Source organism: Nyctibius grandis, chromosome 12, assembly GCF_013368605.1.
Source record: "Nyctibius grandis isolate bNycGra1 chromosome 12, bNycGra1.pri, whole genome shotgun sequence".
In the NCBI taxonomy this organism is placed as follows: Eukaryota; Metazoa; Chordata; class Aves; order Nyctibiiformes; family Nyctibiidae; genus Nyctibius; species Nyctibius grandis.
This window is the reverse complement of record NC_090669.1, coordinates 2,647,962-2,665,988: the sequence shown is the minus strand read 5'-3', so window position 1 is coordinate 2,665,988 and position 18,027 is coordinate 2,647,962. Positions and strand designations below refer to the sequence as shown.

The following is an 18,027-nucleotide window of genomic DNA, read 5'->3' as shown; positions in this document are numbered from 1 at the left end:
GGGGGGAGAAGATGGCTCCTTCACAGGGCAGCAAGCTGCTAGGGCAGGCAGCCCTACTCTCAAACCGTGCTCTGAGCAGCAACACCCATGTCATACAGAATATCACACAGAATCAATCAGGTTGGAAGAGACCTCTGGGATCATCGAGTCCAACCGTTGCCCTGACACCACCATGGCAACTAGACCATGGCACTAAGTGCCATGTCCAGTCTTTTCTTAAACCCCTCCAGAGATGGTGACTCCACCACCTCCCTGGGCAGCCCCTTCCAATGGCTAATGACCCTTGCTGAGAAGAAATGCTTCCTAATGTCCAACCTGAACCTCCCCTGGCAAAGCTTGAGGCTGTGTCCTCTTGTCCTATCGCTAGTTGCCCAGGAGAAGAGGCCGACTCCCACTCCACTACAACCTCCCTTCAGGTAGTTGTAGACTACAATAAGGTCACCTCTGAGCCTCCTCTTCTCCAGGCTAAATACCCCCAGCTCCCTCAGCTGTTCCTCGTAGGTCAGACCCTCCAGACCCTTCACCAGCTTGGTCGCCCTCCTCTGGACTCGCTCCAACACCTCAACATCTTTCTTGAAGTGCGGGGCCAGAACTGGACACAGTATTCAAGGTGCAGCCACGGGGTAAGGCTTAGCCTCTCACTTAATCCCCCCATCCCATAACGCCGGTACCACCCAGCAAAGCGTTAAATCCAGCCTGTAAATCTCTCTGAAACCCTCGGTGCTGCTCCGCTGCCTCCTGCCCATCCGAGCAGCTTTCCCTCCGCGGGGTTCCTGCCCGGAGGACGGCCGTGCCGCTCCAAGGAGCCATGTGATGCTTTGGAAGCTCCTCCGCATTTTTCTGCTGCTCCAAGCCATCGTCTGGAGGCCAGCAGTGAATATTTGCTTCTTGCTTAAGGGCTCCCGTTGAGTCCAGGACGGCCCCGTGCCAGCTAGGGCAGATAGCTCGCGATTAGCAACAAGGCTGGAAGGTCTCAGCTCTGCTCATCGAGGTGAGAGGTAACGCAGAGCGACGGCTGATGCTCCTGCCTCCCACAACCCTTTGTGAGTGAACACGTCTGGCTCGAAAGAGTTCAATCCGCTTTGAATTCAGAGTTTCGAAGGCACAATAACTACTAAAAAAAGAGTGACAAGTGGCAGCGAGAGAGACGGACCCCCCCAGAGGAAACCCCCGGCTGCTGCGGTGCGCAAAACTGATGCCAAGCCAAAAAAAAAAAATCCTTGGAAGAGCCCACGGGAGCAGGTTTGCCACCTCTGCGGTTCCTCAAGGGGAGAGGAGGGGAAAGCGTGAGACTCTGGGGGACTTGGGTCGCTGAAGCCCCCTCGGCACATCCCTTCACAAAGAGGGTCCCTCTCACAGGTGTTCGGGAGGCATCTAAGGAGCTTTGAAGAGCCTTGAAGAGCCCTTTCCTGGGTGCTTCCCTTCTGCCTGGCCCGTGAGCTCCACCATGGCCGTAGGCTCTGCCCCCATGGGGTCTCCTTGGGTGGTGGCACGGATGAGGCGTCACACCACGGTTAGGTCCGGTGATGCCGTGCTGCATCCCACCGCGGAAGGCGGCTCACCAAGCTGGGCACCTCCAAGGGCACCTCTGGGTGGCAGACTGACCATGTGCTGGTGATGTGCCACCCTCCAGCCCAGAGGATGGGGGCAAGGGAAATGATCTGGGTTTTTCCTTATGAACAGAAGCTTTTGGAGCTGTTTGCCTGTTATTTTAACGGCAGGTTGTGTTTCTATTTAGCCCCACCCCATCTCCTCTGGCAAATCATCCTGAGATACCCAGCTTGGGAGCGGGGTCGCTGACGGTGAGACCACCCATCACACGCTCCCACCTCCACGGGCTCCTGCAAGCTCAAACCTCGCCACAACCTCTTCCTCCGGGACCCCGAGGGCACGTTAGGAGAGAGACTAAAGTCCTTTCTGAGTCAGCAACCAGACAGGAACGAGCTTGAGTTGGCTTAGAAATAAACTCCTTTCACCGCAGACCCTCCGCCTGACCTCACGGACCTTCGAACTGGCAACGTGATGGGGAAAATTGCTGCGCTGGGCTTTAGTAAAACCCCTGTCCCGCCTTTCCCTTTCCATCCTTTGCCTGGGAATCTTTCCTTAAACTTATCATCAGGTCTGTGCTCCTCCCGGGCTGGCTGGCAGCAGCAAAGGCAGCGGCGGGCCCGGAGGGGAGGGGAAGATGATGGGTATGAGGGGAGCAAAAGGCTTGTGGCACGCTTCAGCGCACATCGTCCTGGTCTCTCAAGCATCCCCCCCTCCTCGTGCTCTCCAGCCCAGGATTAAACATCCCCAGCGCCTCCCAAGTCAAACACGAAGCTGGCTTCTCACCCCGCTGTGCGAAACAGCTGAGCTGGCTCGCGGTCAGGGAGGGCTGTAACGTGGGAACGCGCACACGGCTTCAATTTGACGAGCGGCTAAAAATAGCACCGCGAGGCTCCCACGTCCGCTGGGTCTCTCTGGCAAAAGATCAGGCTTTTCCAGAGCCCCGTCAGAAGTTTTCCTCCTCTATTCCCATCTCGCTTTTCTTCTGGAGGCAGCAGAGATGTGCTTAACGCCAGCGCTTCAACCGCCATCAGTAGGTTTCAGAGTTAATCGCCAGGACCCGAGGGCATGGCTCACCCCTCCCAGAACCACTGCTTTGGCTCCAGACCTGCATCTACCCCACGTGAGCCACAACGTGACTTGACAAAGGACAGTGTCATGTATTTTTTTTTTTAATTTTTTTTGCTTTACCGGATTTTTTGGGGCATGAGTCACCATGAAAAGCCCCGGCTCACCGTGCTGCTGCGAGCCGGTCCCACCGCACCGCCGGCTGGCTGCTGGGAAAGCCGGTCCCACCAGCCAAGGCTCATCCTGCCAGAGCTGGAGGGCAAAATTGCCCCGGCTCACTAGTGCCCTAATTACCCCGCTCCCTTAACGAGGAACAGGGCTGCTCGCCCTGCCCGGGGCTGCTCAAAGCAGGGGCTGTGCAGACTGTGGAGAAAAGAGAGGATGCTACGAGTGGGATGTTGTCTCTGCCCTATTCTTAGATCCTCATACGATTAAACCCACCATTTCCAGATTCCTATCAGAAGCAGGGATGGGACCCCCCCATCAGTACCCTGTGCACCCCTCTGCCTTTGCAGAGGCAGCTCTCTCCTCCCACAGCACCACGGTTTGGGTGTCTTGCTCTCCCCACCTTCATTTAGGTGCCACCTCCCTGGAAGCAAGGCAGGGAAATCTCGCGCCCTCCTCACCCATTTCTGCACCTCGCCCTGACCGTTACGCTCATTAATTCCCAGCGAGCCGAGGAACTGGTGCCCCTTGACCCAGGTTTCATTGCATGAAGGACGATGCCCTGCCAGCTGCCATGACGCTCGGCTTTCCAGCCTCTGTTCCTTAAAAGCTGAAGCAAAACCTACCAACTCCGAGCACTGAAACACGCGGCTTTAGGGGATGAGGCTTTTGCTGGGTGACCATCTCGCCAAGCCGGGTGGTGGGATTCATAGAATCACAGAACCGGTTTGGTTGGGAAGGACCTTTACGATCATCAAGCCCAACTGTTAACCCAGCACTGCCAAGGCCACCACTAACCCATGGCCCTCAGCACCACATCTACACGGCTTTTAAACCCCTCCAGGGATGGGGACTCCACCACTGCCCTGGGCAGCCTGTGCCAGTGCCTGATAACCCTTTTGGGGAAGCAATTGTCCCTGATCTCCAATCTAAACCTCCCCTGGCACAACTTGAGGCCGTTTCCTCTCGTCCTGTCACTTGTTACCTGGGAGAAGAGACCGACCCCCCCTCGCTACACCCTCCTTTCAGGCAGTTGTAGAGAGCGAGAAGGTCTCCCCTCAGCCTCCTTTTCTCCAGGCTAAACCCCCCCAGGTCCCTCAGCTGCTCCCCATCACACTTGTGCTCCAGACCCTTCACCACCTTCGTTGCCCTTCTCTGGACTTGCTCCAGCACCTCAAGGTCTTTCTTGTAGTGAGGGGCCCAAAACTGCACCCAGGATTCGAGGTGGGGCCTCACCAGTGCTGAGCACAGGGGGACGATCCCTGCCCTAGTCCTGCTGGCCACACTAGTGCTGGTACAATCCAGGATGCTGGTGGCCTACTTGGCCACCTGGGCACACTGCTGGCTCATATCCAGCCGCCATCGACCAACACCCCCAGGTCCTTTCCCACCAGGCACTTTCCAGCCACTCTCCCTCAGCCTGTAGCGGTGCAGTGGGTGGTTGTGCCCCAAGTGCAGGACCCGACCCTGCGCCTTGTTGAACCTAAATTCAACAAATTGACTCGATTTGGCAGCCCGAGCACAAACCTGTCTTCACGCTCCGCCTGGTCTTGTTGTTTCTTGATGAAACGGGCTCTGACAAGGCTATTTAATAAGGAGCTACTTTGCCTCCAGGGATGGGAGCGTGAAATATGGTGCCTCGACACGTGAAAGGCAAGTCCTGTTCGCTCTTACACCACGTACCGGCAGGCGAGGGAGGCTCGTAGGAACGGTTTTGGCTCCGAGGAAGCTCGGGCTGCTCGACCCTGTCATCCCCAGCCCACCCTGCCCTGGGGGTGCTTGGAGGGGGTTTGGTGAGGCTGGTGGGATGCTCTGACCTGATGATGAAGGCTCCTCTGGTCTCCAGGAGTTTCCGTTCGCTGCTGAAGCGTTTGAGCAGGTTGATCATGAACTTGTAGAAGTAGGAGTTCATGGTGGGGGTGGAGGGCGAGCACTCCAAGCCTTTCGTACCTGGGGAGGCAGGGGAAGGGGAGAGCACGTTAGAGCAGCCGGGGCCCTCTGGCCAAAGCCATCTCAATCAGAGAGCAGACACCCAAAATACGGTCTCAGCGCTTGGCAGAGGAGGGCTGGGGCATGACAAGAACATTTCCAAGCCTGGTAGAACACTGCATCTGCTCGGTCTGAGCAGAGCCAGCCCTGCCACAGCTCCTTCCATCCCAGGGGAAAGCGTCTCGTGGTGGTCCCAGCCCCTGAGCAGCACTCGGGGCTGAAATGGGCTTTTTGGGAGATCCTCCCAGAGCCATTCAGCCTCGGTAGCTCACAGCAGAAGGGTGCCCGAGGCTCTAGATCAATAGGCCACCCCGTCTCCTCGGTTACATGTACACTCATCCCAAAAAACAGAGTCTTTAATCCAGCCCCACATGCCACAGATGCCCCCAGCCCAGCGTGCACGAAGCAGCAGACACGCACGTTCAGCCCTGGGCCAGGGCACGGCCACCACTTTATACTCAGTGACATGATTTGCCCAGAGCAGGAGCCACTTGGTCCACGAGTGTCACATATGACATGGCCCAGGGCTAGCATAAAGTACTGGTCAAACACAGCAGAGCCCCAGGCTTAGAGATTGTACCAAAAAATGGTTTTTTTCTTTGTTCTCTGTTTGTAAAACCCCTTTCACAGAATCACAGAATCACCCAGGTTGGAAGAGCCCTCTGGGCTCATCGAGTCCAACCATTGCCCTGACACCACCATGTCAACTAGACCATGGCACTAAGTGGTTCTTTATAACAGAAGAAGCTGAAGGTTTGGGAAGGGAAAGGCTCTTTCGTGTTTTCTCCTTCGCTTGGGGCCAGAGGGTTTCTAGCAGCACGGCGAAGGGATGCTCTGCACCCCCGGGTCACACGGGGCTCCCGGAGCTGCCAAGCCCCTGCTCACAGCCCCTGCCGAGGGGCCGGCGGCCCCCTCTGCACCTCTCAGGGCCATAAATTCACTCTCGATGGGCTCCTATCGCTCGGTGAGCACACGCTGCTCCAGGGTGTAAGGTGCAGGGGCTCTCGCCGCTGCGGCACCCGCTGGGTGAGACGTCCTAATTCGGTCCGAGACGATTTGCAGGGCAGGGAGCCGGGGAAGGCTGGCGAAGGGACATCTCCCAGCTGAGGGGACGCGGAGAACATTAGAAAAAAACACAAGTGGAGGGAGCCGGCAGGAACCGCTTGCTTTTCCCACAGTGAAACGACAGGGACGATGGTTTATTTAGCAGGACGGCGCTCAAAGCAAATGTTTGGAGAGAGGGTTGTAAAGGGGAGCGCTCGCCCTTCATTTCCCCCATGGAGAAACCACGTCTAACCGTGGTAAGGAGGACAGCCGGCACACATGAGTGCCCCAAGGTTATATCCCCCCACGTCCCAAGAACAGCCAGCATTGCCATCAGATTGCTGAAGGAAACCTAAGGAGTTTGATTTATGGGTGTTGTCTGCTCCTACCCAGACTCAGCAGAGCATGGAGCAGCCAATTAAAGACGCAATCAAGCCAGCAAAGCCCAGGAGAGCTGATGGAAAAGCCACCGGGCTGTTTTCCACCCTGCCTGTCCTGGTGATACACAGAGATGCAGATGTGGGCTCAGCCAGGGCAGCGTCCCAGATTTAGCATCCAAGAGAACACATGCAGCCAAAGAAAAAGGAAAATTAAATCCGAGGTCATCTGGACCAGAACCTGGTGTCTCCTCCTCGCTGGAGCCATGTGTTCACCCTGCCTTGGTGCACCCGAAACCCCAACCCCGGCTTTGAAGCAGGCACCTCCCGGAGCACAAGTGTTCGCCGTGGCATCGCGTTTCCCCTCAGCTGCGGGGAAGATGATCTGGGCAAAAAAAAAAAATAATACTAGGATGTAGCTGAGCTGATTCGCCCCAGAACAAAGGTGGGTTTGTTCGAAGGCAGGGAGTAGCTGGCGTGAAAACACAGCCGTGCCCCACGTGCCGTCACTACAGCTGCAGGTAGGACATCACGCCTTCATCCCCACCAGCGAGTAATGCCCCAGCGTTGTAGCTTCACAGAACCACAGAATCACAGACTGGTTTGGGGTGGAAGGGACCTTAAAGATCATCCAGTTCCAGCCCCCCTGCCATGGGCAGGGACACCTTCCACCAGACCAGGTTGCTCCAAGCCCCATCCAACCTGGCCTTGAACACTGCCAGGGAGGGGGCAGACACAGCTTCTCTGGGCAACCTGGGCCAGGGTCTCACCACCCTCACAGCAAAGAATTTCGTCCTCAGATCTCCTCTCAATCTCCCCTCTTTCAGTTTAAAACTGTTCCCCCTCGTCCTGGCACTCCATGCCCTTGTCAAAAGCCCCTCTCCAGCTTTCCTGTAGCCCATTCAGGCACTGGAAGGTGCTAGAAGGTCTCCCTGGAGCCTTCTCCTCTCCAGGCTGAACAGCCCCAACTCTCTCAGCCTGTCTCCATAGCAGAGGAGCTTGTGCAGGGGAAGGTCTGATCTGGGAGTTTCTCCCTTCTCAAGACCCCAAAAATCACCTCTCTGACCTCCCCACCATTAAGGACGGCACCGCTGCCAGGGCTGGTCTCTCGGCAGGAGCACAGGCAGCAGCTCCTGCCCAGTGCCTGCAGCTGCTCTGCTGTCGCTCCCCCCACATGGCAAAGACATCTTTGTCCCTTACCGCTGCCTTGCACGCCTTCTGGTGACAGCCAAACCCATGACACAGCCCAAAACGCCACCTTCTTCCATCGACTCACCCCTGAACCTCCCATGCTCCTGCACTGCCTGGAGGAAGCCGGGCAGTGGGTCAGGGAGCTGGGAGTGAGGAGGGATCGGGACACAGAGACGGCAGAAACAAGTCTTAGCCCTGTTTTTTTTTTTTTAGGAGACGAAAGTGTGATGTGATGGTCTGCACGCCCCAGGGAGCTGCTGCATCATCCTTTGCCTTTGGGTTACGGCTCAGCGCCGCAGCATCCCTGGCTCGACAGCACCCGAGGAGCAGCTTGTCTCGGTGTTTCTACGAAGCACGAGAGACAACCCGAGAGAAGCGTTAAGAAAACTGTGGCTCAATTAATTGAAGCTTGCACCTCTCCCCCTTCCCCCTGAGCGAGACTTTGCAGATCCGTAACGTGCCAGATCGGCTGTTAACGTACCCGGAGCGGGGCTGGTGGCACGTCACGGCTCTGCTGCCTATTTTTTTTTCATCTGGCATGGAGTAGGGAGCTGGAAGAAGAAAGATCCCTGCTCAGAGGAACGATGACACTCAGCCCAGATATCAGCTATAATAGGAACAAATGGGAAATTAATCCACATCACCCAGCCAGCCTGGACCCTTCTCAATGCCCACAGCATCCTCCTGCATCCCAGGATGCTGGGCTGACACATCCTTTCCCGAGGCAAACTTTGCAGCCCGGGGACATGAGTGGGCTTCTTGGATCACCTAAACCAGCACCAGCACCCGTCCCCCCCACCCATGGGTGCTAGCTCAAGCGGAGCACAGCCAACACCTGCCCAAACCCCCCGGTGCATCCCCAAGCGCTCACCGGTTCGTGACGTTCCCATCAGCCGCGCTATAAATCAACCGAGACAGGCAATTAGGGATCTACATTAAGGCCCTTATAAATATATATTGTAGAGCAGCCTGAAACATCGGCGCCGTCTGGTTGAGCCGTCTCGAGACCTACAGCGGCCAAAGTGTCCCCAAATCGCTCTGAGGGGACCTGGCAGCCTCCGACATGACTTGGATTTTCCTCCCTTGGCCACAAAGTGCCAAACTTCACCCCGGCAGAAAACGCAACTTCCAGTAATTGACCATAATTAGCTTCAGACCGGTCTTAATTAAAACCGGTGCGGACTCACTTCGCTCCATTTAAACCACATTTAAATGAGATCGGACCCAGACCTGATTCCTTCCCGAAGCGAGCTCGAGCTGGGTGAGCTGTTCAGAGTATTCCCAGGGGCGTTTGTGGTGGTTCAGCTAAAACGATTTACCGCAATCCCTAATTGAAGCAATTTCAGCTCGGCTATAGGGAGGGCGAGCATCCTTCCCACCCGAGCAGCACATTCCCAGCTCAGCCCAGACAAGGATGTCCCTCAGCTCCTCCGGGACCGGCCGGGATAAACCCGGCAGCAGCCGGAGCTGCTCCGTGAGCCTTGAACCCGTGCGGGTTCGGTTTGAGCAGCGTGGGATGGTGCAGGCAGCGACGTGGGAATCTGCGCGGCGTCCCCCCCTCCCCGGTACAGCCTTACCCGGGATGTTTTGAATTTTAGCTTTTGCAAATCCGGGGTGGCGAAGCCTCGTGGAGCGGGATAAAAATAGAGCTGTAAAAAAAGGCAAATCCTCCACCCCGGCTCCCCCCCGCCACAAAACAAAAACCCAGCGCAGGGCGTAGCTGGAAACAGATGTGAACGTGTTGACAGCTCAGCCGGGCTCTGCAAAACCTCCGCTCTCCCCTCTCTGGAGTGCAGGATGCTGCTGAGGAAATAAACCCACCGAAATTACAGATACAGGGCTGCCCGGGCACAAGGGTGCTTCTCCCCTTCCTACCTGGCTAAAGAGCCGTGGGTGTGCAATTCTTCAGCACCTCGCCCCTAAAGGGGGTCCCCAGACGGGCTGGGGGATGTATTTTGATGCCAAACGAGGCTTTTGCTGCCCCAGTCCTCCAGATCGCAGGGTCTGTGCCTCTCCCTGCCTTGGAGGAAGGCAGCAGGCAATGGTAATGCCGATGGGGTTCCTAGGAAGGGTGGGAGAACCTTGCTGGCTTGTTTTCCTTTGTTAAGGTAAATCAAGAAGTAAAAATGCGGCAGGAATATAGCTCAGACAACGGACAGGAGAAGAAAATACCCAGCAGAGCTGCAAAACCAGGAGCGGTTAAGCTTGGTGGTGAGTTTAGAGTGGGCTGAGGCTACTGCATGGAAAGGTAAAGCGTACAGAAGATAACCTGCAAGCAGGAACGAGCAGCAATGGGCTTTGTCGGGCCATTTCTGCACCAATATTCATTCTGCTAACTAACTGGTTTCATCTCATCCTCCACCCCATCCTCCAAATTCCTTGAAACAACTTGGGGAAACTGAGGCAGCACAGCAAAGTAACTACATGGAGGGCGCTTGGCTAGGAGTGACGTTCCCTACACAGCAGAGCATCCAGGAAAAGAAACAAATCACCTTTTCCTTCTAATTCTCCTCCTCTCCAAGAGGCAGAAGAGCATTTTTGAAAGCCAACCCTCGCTGCACAGCTCCGTGCCCGGAGGGAAGGAGATGGCCGAGCCACCGACCGTCAGGAATCAGAGCGTTGGGCTCAGAGCCCTCGGGAGTACCAGCTCTCTCCTCTCGGGCTCGCTTGGCTCCTCTGCTCCCACACTCCCGAGCCTGGGAAAGCTGTTGGAAACCGGCCCCTTTGAGAGCAAGTGGTCCATCGCGTGACATCGGCTGTCTCCTTGTCCTCTGTGGAGAGGATGGGTACGGAGGGGTTTCCCTTTTATCCTTGCCCGTTTAGCCAATCTGAGCCACCTGACCTTGGGCCACCTTCTCCTTCCTACCTTTCATGGGCTCCCTGCACCCTACAGACTCTCGCCTGGTGTTTTCAGAGGCTGCCCTCATGTTTCCCAGCCCATGTGGAGGTGGGACCTTGTCCTACACTGCCACCTTTGAGATCTATGACTACACAAACGAAGTGATGGACAACGTAAAGGGAGCGCACAGAGAACAAAATCTCTCCAAAAGATGCTGAGAGGAAACCCCTCTGACAGCACATCTCAAGCTCGGTCCAGGCTCTGGAGCGCTGCACGTTTTCCAGTGGGGATACAACAAGGGTGAACCCAACAGACTACGTTTCTCAGGGACTTTTAGCAGCCTCCTCTGGAGCAATCCATCGACTCCTGGGATCTCCACGGGCTGCCGGATGGAAGCAACGACCTCGGGTGTGTTAGCACACCCACGTATGGAATTGGCCTCCCCGTACACATCCTATAGCGTGAGGGGCTCAGGGTACGCCGCCATCCCCACCATCCCCAGCAGGAAGCCAGGCGGGAGAGACCGGACCCAGACGGAGAGGAAAGTGCCTCCTGCGAAACAAAGGGTTGTAACTGCTTCTCCTTACAAAGCTGCAGAGAAAGGAAGGAAGAGAGGTGTGCAAGAGCTGCCCTGTATGAGCCCGCCGATGGTATCAGCATCCTTTTGGAGGAGGGTTTCTCCTCCCATGCAGAGCAAAGCTGGAGATGATGAGGCTGGAGGGTTCGCACCCATGCTATTGCAGAATCATGGAATGGAATGGGTTGGAAGGGACCTTCAAAGGCCATCTAGTCCAACTCTCCTGCCAGGAGCAGGAACATCTGCAACTAGATCAGGTTGCTCAGAGCCCTGTCCAATCTGGCCTTGAATGCTTCCAGGGATGGGGCATCTACCACCTCTCTGGGCAACCTGGGCCAGGGTCTCACCACTCTCAGCATAAAAAATGTCTTCCTTATATCTAGTCTGAATCTCCCCTCTTTCAGTTTAAAATCATCACCCCTTGTCCTATCACTACGGGCCCTACTAAATAGTCTGTCCCCAGCTTTCTTATAAGCCCCCTTCAGGTACTGGAAGGTGCTAGAAGGTCTCCCTGGAGCCTTCTCCTCTCCAGGCTGAACAGCCCCAACTCTCTCAGCCTGTCTCCAGAGCAGAGGGGCTCCAGCCCTCTGAGCATCTTCGTGGCCTCCTCTGGACTCGCTCCAACAGCTCCATGTCTTTCCTGTGCTGAGGACCCCAGAGCTGGATGCAGCACTGCAGGTGTGTCTCACCAGAGCAGAGCAGAGGGGCAGAATCCCCTCCCTCGACCTGCTGGCCTTGGTGACAACCACTCTTTGGGTCACCTGCTCCTTGTCCCAACTTCTACACTGTTGGCAAAATAGCCAAGCAAAGCAGGCAGCTGGATTCCCATCGTACAAACCTGATGGGTTCTTGCACCATCACCCCAAGGAACGGAGGGAGGTCTTGGGCACATCCCTGCAGACCTTGTCCCTGCAAAGAGGGCAGAAGATAACCGAGGACACCCTCATGGAGGTCAGCACGGGGCAGCCGGAGCAGGTCAGGAGATGTCGAGTGTCCCAGGCGGCGCTGGGCTGGGCTGGCCCCAGCTCATTGTGTTTGGAGAAGGCGTCGAGGGCAGCTGACCTTACGTAACCAGAGAACAAAGTGGCTAAATAAAAACTGGAGCTGGGAACGGGCCGCGGAAGTGGGACACGGCTTTCCTGACTAATCAACTGGCATCTGAAGGAAACCCAACTCAATGGCAGGGAAACAACTGCATAAACACATCCCGAGGGAAGAAAGGGAGCGAGAGGAAGCCGGGGGGGAAGACCACGGGGGCACCGGCCCCTTCCACCACCTCATCCTGCCTCGCCGCCCGGGGGGCAAAGCCTGGAGCGCTGGAGATGGTGCGAGCTCAAGGCTTTTAAGGGGTGCCCAGCCACCCGCTGCACCCTGGGACAGGAAGGAGCAGACCTGAGCTGACTCTGCAGCTCTCCTCCCACCGAGAGCTCCAGTGCTAAAGCCTGATGAAGGGAATGGGGTGATTTAACCCCGGGAGAAGCGCTGGTACCCTGCAGCCTCCCCTCCGCTGCTGCAAGAGCATCCTACCGCCGAGAAAGCGCTGCCCGAGCCGAGGAGGGTGAGCTGGGGACGTGGAGTAGCATTAGGTTAATGGTTGGACTCGATGGTCTTAAAGGTCCTTTCCAACCCAAACAAAAGCAGTGACCCCACAAAGGGGTACACCCTCTCTCCGTGGTCTTTGCCTGGGAAGGGCTGTACTCCCGAACGCGTCAGGGCAGAGTTGGGGTTCGCTCGCTCTCGCCGTGCATCGCTACCCTGGGACCACGCAGACATAGGAATTTCCAATGGCCATCCTCCCACTCCAAAAAAAGCCCCCCAAACAACCCTCCAACAAACAGAGGTTTTTCCAAGAGCCTCTGCTTTTCCAGGCATAACCCAGGAGGGCCCTGGCCCCGCTGTGACCCCTCATTCCCCTGGGAGCCGGAGCCAATCGCAGCCCTGGGTGGTCAGAGCCAGACGGGACCGGGGCCATGTTAAATGTCCAAGGCCAACGAACCAGCTCCTCTTCGCCTCCCCAAAAACATCCACCTTTGGGCAAAAGCCAACGACCCTACAAAGCTCAGCCCCAAATAAATTTCCAAACAAACAATTTCCTGATGCATCACAAGGAAGAGGAAAGCTGGTGATGAAGCCAGAGCCTGTCAGGACCTGCGTGGGGGCAAGATGTCCCACACTGGGGCAAAGGGAGCTCTGGCTCCAGCAGATCTGCTCAACATGGGGAGAGCCAGACTCTTTTTCAAATGTTACACATGAATAAGCGAAGCCAAGTTGCTCTTCCAGAGAGCTCTGAGGGGCCAGGGCAGCTGTTAGGACCCACGCCATCCAGCCTGCTATTTTTAGATCATCCACAAGGCAGGAAACCTCAGACAAGCATCAGCGTGAGCTGAACCGCAGCTCCTCAGCTGCTTGGCCAGCGCCGCAGGAGCTGCTCCACCCAGGAGGGCTCGGTTCTGACCCCGGCAGGATGGATGAGGCTTGGGGAGGTCACCAGCATTGCAGCCCCCACCCCTCTCCATCGCAGAACCTGCCAGCGTGAAATAGATAGATCTGCAAAAAAAAACCCCACGCAAACAACCCCAAACCTGAGCTGGTGGGTGGTGTGGACCTTTCTAAGCCCAGGGAGGGGGCAAGTGATCTGAGATCTTCAGAAAAAAAACAAACCCCACGGAGCGGAAAGCCCAGCCTCCCTCGCCGGCGGTGATTCTGCACGGCCCCGTGGCCGCATCCTGCGCAGGGAGAGGCAGCCTTGGCTTGGTGCTCGGCTCGCGATCCAAAGCTGCCGTGAAACGTGCTTTTGGCATGGACAACCTGGCCCGGAGAGTACAACAGGGAGGCCCTGAAATAGCAGCAGTGGAGGAGAAGGGGCAGCCAAGCGACTGCAAAGGGCGAGCCGCAGACAAGGGAAGGTGGAAAACACTTCCCAATGCGCCGAGATGATTAATGAAAGGCGTTTTTTTTTTTTTTAAATCTCTCAGGTTCACAGAAAATAGGGTTGTCCTTATCTCTCTTCTGAGGTCCTACCCAACGCTCAGAGCACCGTAGCAGTTCACACTCAACGTGGGCAGCCTCGAAGAGGCAACACAGGCAACTAGCGATAGGACAAGAGGACACGGCCTCAAGCTTGGCCAGGGGAGGGTCAGGTTGGACATTAGGAAGCATTTCTTCTCAGCAAGGGTCATTAGCCATTGGAAGGGGCTGCCCAGGGAGGTGGTGGAGTCACCATCTCTGGAGGGGTTTAAGAAAAGACTGGACATGGCACTTGGTGCCATGGTCTAGTTGCCATGGTGGTGTCAGGGCAATGGTTGGACTTGATGATCCCAGAGGGCTCTTCCAACCTGATTGATTCTGTGATTCTGTGAACCCTCTGCAGATGTTTTGGACACCCGTGCTTGTAGCAAGCATCCCCTCCTGAGCTGCTTTTAGAGGCTCTGAGAACTTCTACACCCAAGGTCCCATAAAAAATAGGACAGCAATGACCTCCCTTCTCTAAGTATTGAGTGAGCCCCGGGAGCGGGGTGGCACGGAGGGCACTCACCGGAGGAGCTCAGCTGGCCGGCCCTGGCCGGGACGTGAAGCTCCACGGCGCCAGGTCGTGCATCAGAGCTGTCAGAGGGACCGTGACCCTCTGTCTGTCCTGCCGGGGAAGAGGCGATCTCTGCCAGCACTTCCAGGTCCTTCAGGATAACCTGCAGACAGAGGGACGGCAGGGGGTGAGCAGGCACAAAGGCGAGCTTTCCTTTCCAAAGCCATGGCCGGAGAGGGGGAGATGGGCAGCAAACACCAAACCCCAGCACATCAAGAAAGGTGTAGGGAAAAGGGAGCTACCTGTGAAGGTCAAAGTGGAAATTTCAAACCATTGCAGAGAGGATGGGGCAGAGGAGGAAAAAAAACACCCCAGTTTTTGCTCTGCGAGTCCCAAGGGAGCAGGTGAAATTACATTTAATTTACACAACCAAGAGCAGGGCTCGCTTCTGCCTCTGCCCACTTCGGGGAGGTCTGGGCTTTGCTTCCCCACACCCCTTCATGATTTGGGACAACCCCAGCAAGAGCATGGGGACGCTCTTGGGGGCAACCATCAGGCTGCCCCCCAGCTCGCCCCGGTCAGGGCAGGAGCCGAGAGCAGGCTGGATCTCACAGTCAGATCTCACAGCTCTTTCCTTCCAGAAGTCACCAAATCAGCCTATATATAGCATTGCTGGAGAAGTTATTACAGGGTGGGTTTTTTTTTTCCCCCCATCCTCAACCCTTCTCATGTCTCAGGCTATTTTGGGTCCCCCTTCATTTGCGTGTCCTTGAGATGTTTCATCAGCCGTCCCCGATGCTCTGAGCGAAGCAGGGCTGTGCGGAGCACAAAGGCTGCCCAAAAGGGCCGATGGCCACGTCCGACCCGTCAGCATCCAGCACAGCACATCCCCGACCACCCCTTGCCCACCAGCACAGCATCTCCGGCTTCCTACGTGTTCTCACGAGGTGTCTTTTGAGCAGCTGCAGTTATATGGGAGTTTTAGCTTCTGAGCTACCCCCTAATCCTGGAAAAAAAAAGCCAATTGTGTCTTTTTCTGATCATCCAGAGCTTGAAAATACAAGCCCTGGATATCAGAAAGAGGAGCCCCTGGGTTTCTCTGTTGCAGATATCTTAATATGTGGGGTTTTTTTTTTTTTTTGTAATTAGGGCTGATTGTTGAGCCCCCAGCAGCCTCTGAGCAGGCAGCGAGGTGTCCAGGCTTCGGTGCAGCACTGGCCGTGAGGAAGTGGCCTGCCACGGGCACCACGAGACTCCAGCATGCTCAGGAAGACCCTGCGCCTAGAAACATCATTAAGTCCCAACTCACGGCTTCTCTGGGGATGAAAAACCATAAGACAACAACAACTTGTGCAACGAGGAGCTGTGGTGCTGCTGTCCCTGAAGAACACGGCACCTCCGTGACCCTGTCAAGGATGGGACCTCATTGCCATCATGGGACACCACCGCCATCCCAGGGAGCAATGCCACGGTCCTCGCCAGAGGAAAGACCTTGATCCTCCCTCTCTGCCCAGCTTTGCAGGGCTTTCAGGCATCGGTGGCTCAGAAAAAGCAACGCTGATGCTTTGTTTCAAGCAGAGGATGCCCCTGAGCAGAGCTCATGACACCTGGGCTCCTGAAGCCCTGGGTAGATTCTCTGGTGGCTAATCAAGCAGCTCAGCTGGACTTGCAGTCTTCAAGCTCTAATTTGGGCCTCAGGCTCTCACAGCTGGGGCAAGAACACCCGTGGAGGTTTCCAAGTCTCATTGTCTTTGGCTAAAACTGGCAAAGAGACTCAGGGCTTGGCTACCGGGGCTGGCAGGCAGGCAAGAGCCAGCACTCTTGTTCATGCTACTGATTTTGCCGAACCCAGCACAACCAGGATGACGTAGCCTACAAAGCCAAGGCCGTACCAACCCACGGCTGAAGAACGGCACAAACGAGCCGCCCGTGACTGCCACCCAGCTGCGTTTGCTGCTGCCACGCTCCCCCTTAGAGCCCACCCATCCAGCCGAACACTTGGGTTATCGTCCAGCGTAAACCTCACCAGCAGCATGAAGAAACAGGTCCAAGACCCTGGGTTGGGCAAAAATCACCCCCACTGCCTCCCAAAGCACTGAGAGACGTGTCTTATGCCGTGAGATCGGATCCTTAATCCAACCTCCCAGAGCTGCGCTCCGTCTCTGAGATGCTGGCTTGGGCTCGGGATGCTCTGGCCAGCAGTGATGGGCACCACTAAGGGCACGGCTGGCCCTCTCGAGCTTTGGAGAGGTGAAGGGGTGTCCCCTCAAACCAGCCGTGCAGGTCACAGGCAGGAGGAGGTGGAAAAAGCAGCATGGGCTGGATTTTGTAATTCAAAACCATGGAGGAAATAAGAAGCAGGAGGGACGAGCGCACGAGCACCTGGAGGAAGAGGAGGAGCGGGTGGCTGGGAAGACCCGGGCTTTTCCAGCCATGGGAAAGAGACCGGGAGCTCCGGCTCCTGCTGCTTCTCCCCCGCACGCTCCGGAGCGGGTTCCCAGCCAGGGACGGGGGAAAGCCAGGAGCGCTTGGTATGCGCTGCACATCCCTGCGCTCAGCAAAGCCGGAGCCGGCAGCTTTGTGCGAGCCAGGAGGCTGTAAGAAAGCAAGATCCTGCCATTGCCATGGCAACGGGCCGGCTGCGCCAGCAGCGAGCCGGTCCCATCTGTCGGGAGCCGAGTGGCCGCCGGACCCGGAGCCGTTCCCAGCTGCCGGGCGAGGGTGGGATCCCGAGGGCCAGCCCAGAGGAGGTTTTCCTGGCCCAGAAGGGATTTCTGTGAAGGTTTCCCAGCAGTGATGAGATGTGGGGTGGTATCCCGGCTGCGGGCCAGCCTGGGGCTGGGTTGTGTGAATGGGAAGGAGCAGGGAAAGCAGCACCATGATGGATGGGGAGACCTGGCCGACAGTGCGAGCTGGTCCCAGCACGGGGACGAAGAGCAGCACAGAGAGGGGCGAGCTCTTTGTATGGCTGGGGGACGAGGAGCACGTTATCAGACAGCTATTTCTCCTCCCTGGGAATAGGCAAGATTTCTCCTCCAGAGCACGGATTTTGAGGGCACACAAAACTGTCGGTCTCTCCGGCTTCTCCAGATCTAGGTCAGGTTAATTTGCCGCTTGTTCTGGTTCAACGGAGCCGAGACCAGCTCTGCCGCCGGCAGCACAGGGGAAAAGCAAAAGCAGCCCCCGCGTGGTGTGTGCCGGATGGGCCGCACCTCCCGCGTGCAAAGCATCGCCTGGATGCTCCTAGGGATGACTTTGCCTCTGGCCAAAACGCTGGGGTGGCCCTGGACCATTGCAGAGGAAGGGGAGGTGACCCCCAAACCCATTGCAGAGGAAGGGGAGGTGACCCCCAAACCCATTGCAGAGGAAGGGGAGGTGACCCCAAACCCTCTGCAGACCCCTTGGGAGCAAGACTCAGCGCCCTGCAGCACACGCCTACTACCAGGGCAGGCTGCAGCAGCAGCTCCTAGGGCACCCACGATGGCAAGGAGAGGGACTGAGCTCCTGAAGATGCTGTCCTTGCTGGTATTTATGGAAAAAAATTAAAAATAGAAGAAGTGAAAAGATTAAACTGTGTGTGCTCAGCAGGGAGGTGCTCATGGGCAGCCTCGCGTGTCGCAGGGCGGTCAAACGGGGCTCACGACACCAGGGACAAGGTTATTCTCACCAAGGAGAAGATGGGAATCCAGCTGACGCAAGATGCCAC

The 18,027-nt window shown here is 56.6% G+C and overlaps 1 protein-coding gene across 1 annotated transcript in view; it reads right to left on the bottom strand.

Annotated features, from left to right (window-relative positions):
- Positions 1-18,027, bottom strand: part of VAC14 (VAC14 component of PIKFYVE complex) — a 63,255-nt gene that overhangs the window by 16,248 nt on the left and 28,980 nt on the right. Inside the window, exons 13-14 of the mRNA XM_068411191.1 lie at positions 14,334-14,484; positions 4,599-4,731 (exon numbers count right to left, since the gene is read on the bottom strand). Coding sequence (XP_068267292.1) covers positions 4,599-4,731; positions 14,334-14,484 — 284 coding nt within the window. The remainder of the gene's footprint in view (positions 1-4,598; positions 4,732-14,333; positions 14,485-18,027) is intronic.